This window comes from Gavialis gangeticus, unplaced genomic scaffold (genome assembly GCF_001723915.1).
Source record: "Gavialis gangeticus isolate Ggan-Ray unplaced genomic scaffold, GavGan_comp1, whole genome shotgun sequence".
Lineage (NCBI taxonomy): Eukaryota > Metazoa > Chordata > Crocodylia > Gavialidae > Gavialis > Gavialis gangeticus.
This window is the reverse complement of record NW_017729031.1, coordinates 111,629,530-111,633,518: the sequence shown is the minus strand read 5'-3', so window position 1 is coordinate 111,633,518 and position 3,989 is coordinate 111,629,530. Positions and strand designations below refer to the sequence as shown.

The 3,989-nt window shown below is 44.2% G+C and overlaps 1 protein-coding gene across 1 annotated transcript in view; it reads right to left on the bottom strand.

The window, feature by feature from the left end:
* Window positions 1-3,989, bottom strand: part of TLK2 (tousled like kinase 2) — a 100,185-nt gene that overhangs the window by 38,454 nt on the left and 57,742 nt on the right. Inside the window, exons 10-11 of the mRNA XM_019523588.1 lie at window positions 1,069-1,205; window positions 430-582 (exon numbers count right to left, since the gene is read on the bottom strand). Of these exons, the coding sequence (XP_019379133.1) occupies window positions 430-582; window positions 1,069-1,205 (290 nt within the window). The remainder of the gene's footprint in view (window positions 1-429; window positions 583-1,068; window positions 1,206-3,989) is intronic.

The window sequence follows — 3,989 nt, the reverse complement described above, 5'->3', positions numbered from 1 at the left end:
TTTGGAAGGCATAATTTTGGGTACTTGCTTTTGTTCTGGGCCCCCCTTTTTTTTTTTTTTTTTTTTTTTTTTTAAAGGTGGACCCATTGGAAAAATGTACTGAAATTTTGGGGGAGTATTTAATTTTAGAGCTGATTTTCTACAGCAGACAAAGACACTTTTCCATGTTTCACCAATCAAATACAGCAAAAATACTGGAAAAAGATACAGCTATCATAACAAATTTGGAGACAGGTATCCTCGTTCTATTCCACCAGAAAATATTCAGGAACACCTGGCTGTAGCCCTGAAGACTACACTTATTTTCCAACATTTGTCTATACAAACGGCCATTGAAGCTAAAAAAATAAAGCCTAGAAACAGGTAGAGAATTCTTATTCCATAAAAGCAGGGAGCCTTAGAAAGCCCCAATAAAGCCACGCAACGTACGTTTCGTTTTCTGCTCCATTGGTCTTGTTCTTACGCTGCTTCTGCTCGTTGCTTGCTGGAGGGGTCTGTCCCATGGCAGGTGGCTTCCGTTTTGCTAACATTTTTCGTTGTCTTTCAATCTCCTCCCGCTGGGAATTTATCCTCTCCTGTTGCCTAGGAGAGAAATGGGCAGATGTATTATGATGGTTTCCAAGTAATAGAAGTAGATGAGTAATCAAGTGTTAATGCAAAGTACAGGAAGACATGCCAGCTGTGTAGACGTACTGAACCTTTTGAACTCTAAAAACATTTTAGGCATTTAAATCAAATTTCATTTTTAGCAAGGAAAAATAGTGTTTTAAAATTTAAGTTGACACTGACTTTTTGAGAGAGCAGAGGTTAATTCCAGGGCTCTCACCACCCTAACTGTGACAATTTGATTCCGGCTCTATTCCCTCAAGTCAATGTTTCAACTGGAATGGTACTGTTCACTCTCTGGATTCAAAGGTAGTCAGAGAAACGTGTTTCCTGTCAAAAGGCCAATCCAATTCTTGCACAAGACTCATGAGTCAAATTTTTGGCATGAGAGGGACTAGCATTATATATAATGAGAAAGATTTTCTTTGTCTTGCAGATAAATAGGAGAGGTTCTGCCCTTACTTTATGAGATTCTGGAAAGCATAACCATCTGTCCACTGCTCAGTGAAAGATGCCCCATGCCGGACAGTAGTGAAGTGACCCAGCCTCAGCCGATCCTGCATGCTCTTATCTCTGCACGCCATTTTTTCCTGTTTTGACTGAAGGAAAATTAAAAAAGAAACATTAATACACCAGTCACTAATCAATGTGAAGTTTAAAGCACTGCAGTGTTTTAACTTTCTAACCAACACTTAACATTGCCTGTACACTGATCCAGTTCAGCTTCTAAACAAATCCAAGTGTTTCTTACTCAGCCAGGTCAAATTCCCTTACCTGGAAAGCACTGCACATTTGTCTGGCAAATGGCTGTATGGGACTATGACAGGTGGCAACTCCTATGTTTTAAGTCCTACCATTCACTCCAGAACTCTGTCCCACCACAATTCTGCTTCATCATCACTTGAATTCAAGGCATCAGTAGACTTAAGACTATCTCCTATATGGATTTAGGCCACATTTCTTCCATAAGAGTCAGAGAACATTCTCCCAGCATCCCAGGTGCATTGCTCCTCTTCTCTTCCCCTGAGACACTGTTGCTTAGGCTGGACTCTCCTGTTCCAGTGGAGCAGGGAGCAGAACACCCTCTTCACAAATCCCACATGGTGCTATAGGGAGATAACAGGCTGACCCTAAGCAGTCTAGGTCAGGCAAATCAGGGATGCCCTGTGCACCACTGCCATCTGTCTCCAGGCAGTGTGAGGGAGCCTGCAGGTCATACAGATGGGTGCATCGAGGCTCTTGGCTGTGCTAGTGTCAGCATTGCAAGCTCTCTGCTCTACAGGGACTCAGCATTAAAATGTTTGCTCAGGGGTCTCCAGGCAAATTTCTGTAGCAGGAAAACAAACCTAGCATTTTCCCAGATCATTTGAACATGTGTATGCAACCTTAGTTAGGAACAAAAAGGTTTCTAAACTAAATGCGTGTAGTCAGCAGGGCAGTGACAAGACATGCATTTTCCATCAGCATTAAGAAGTGGGGCTAGATGGACTGCCAATTCAAATTCCCAATAGCCACTCTAAATGGACCTCCAGTCTTAATCAGATCATAATTCAAGTTAATAAAGTGTCCATCTGTCTAACAGTAGTTGCCTCTAATTGGTAAAAAAGTGAAATTCAAAACAGGAAGAGGGCGCAGATCAGGATTAAGGTGGAGAGGCAAAGCTTTTGTTATAGAAGATTAGATAGCACCCATTTACATAAATATCCAGTGCTGTCAAGAGTTAAATTCCTCACTATCACAAAAAAGCAAGTGGAACCCACTTCAAACCAATACTCTGACTAAAGTAATCCAGACAAGTCACCCCATACGTCCTCTGCATCCATAACATGCTTTTCATCTGAAACGTGAATGAGTGCCACAGGAAACAACAATTTAAAAACCAGAGTCAACCGGAAATTCTTTAACACTTTAGCAAGCTAGAAGTTGGGAACCTACTTCATTTAATCTATGAGTCTCAAAGTGCTTTAAAAGTAAAGTTTTGTTTCCAGGTGAAAAAAATTCAGTGGTTAAATAATGTGTGTAATGTCACAAAGCTGATGTGTCAGCTAGGACAAAAACCACCTGTCATGCTTAATACCATATCTATTAGAACCATGGTTCTCAACTGGGGGGGGAAGGGATGTGACGCAGGGGCTGCTGAAGTGGCAGCAGCCAGATAAAGCTGCCCTGCATAAAGGGGCTGCAGCACATACACTCACTCCTCCTGCATTAGGGTTCTCTGATAATCTTAATACAGTCAGAAGAAGTAGCTCATGCTGTAGCCAGTTTGCATCCCTTTTCAGTCTGCACCCCTTTCTGCCATCCCAATGCTCTTCCTAGAAGCAGAGGTGCACAGGACAATTCCATCTGCCCTGCACACCTGCTTCTGGGAGATAATGTGCAAGAGTGGAAGAAAAGGCTGCAGTATGAGCCAGCTCTCTTGTCTACTTTAGGGTTATCAAAAATCCTACTGAGGCAATAGAATGCATACATGCTACAGACCTTCCCAGTCAAGCTTCACACCAGGTGCATGGGACAGTTTCACATGGCAGCAGCGACACCCAGTTGAGAACAACAGTAGTTCTCAACCCAGGATGCTGCCATGTTTGAAAAAGTTGTGGAACAGTAAAGTGACCGACAAGGTTGCAAACCACTCTACTAGACGGGGGTGACTAACCAGTGGCACATGCACCACAAGCAGCCTTTGGGACACATGGCAGATCAGGGTAGGGACAAGCAGCACAGCAACAGACAGGACAAGAAGAAAACAGGGCTGCAAACTGGGAAGAGACAGCAGGGCAGGGAACAGAAAGCAGATGAGATTGGACAGGGATTACAGGGCGGGGAGGGTAGAGAAAGCAGAGCAGAAGATTGGGCAGAGGAAGGGGACTGCAGCTGTACTCAGGGAGAATGCAGGTTAATTTGCAGTACCTTTGCCAAAAAGGCTGGGCCCCACTGTGCTAGATTATGATCATACCATATGTAGGCTTTTTCAATGTGCTCTTGCACTGCCAGTGTCATACATGACTACCATATAGCTGACAAAACTAAACCAAGAAGCTCTAAAGCCTTAGCCCAGTACCTCCCTAACTGTAAAAAAGCAACTGAAACAGTTTTACTATATTTACTTGAATCCAAGACAAAAGTTGCTCCCCCAACCATCAGCATTGTGTGTGTGTGTATGGGGGGTGGGGGGGAGCCTCATCTTGGATATGTGTACCAGCCCAAGACAGACAGCAGTTCAGCTTTGGCCCCAGAGTCAGGGCTGAAGCAAGAGTGGAGTCACTGCCTGCTGCTGGATGGAATGGCTCGTTGGGTGGAGAAGGGGCACACAGCTGGGAGGTAGCATGGGGGAGAGAAACCTGCAGCCTTTCCACCCACACCTTGCCCCTCCCCACCCCCCC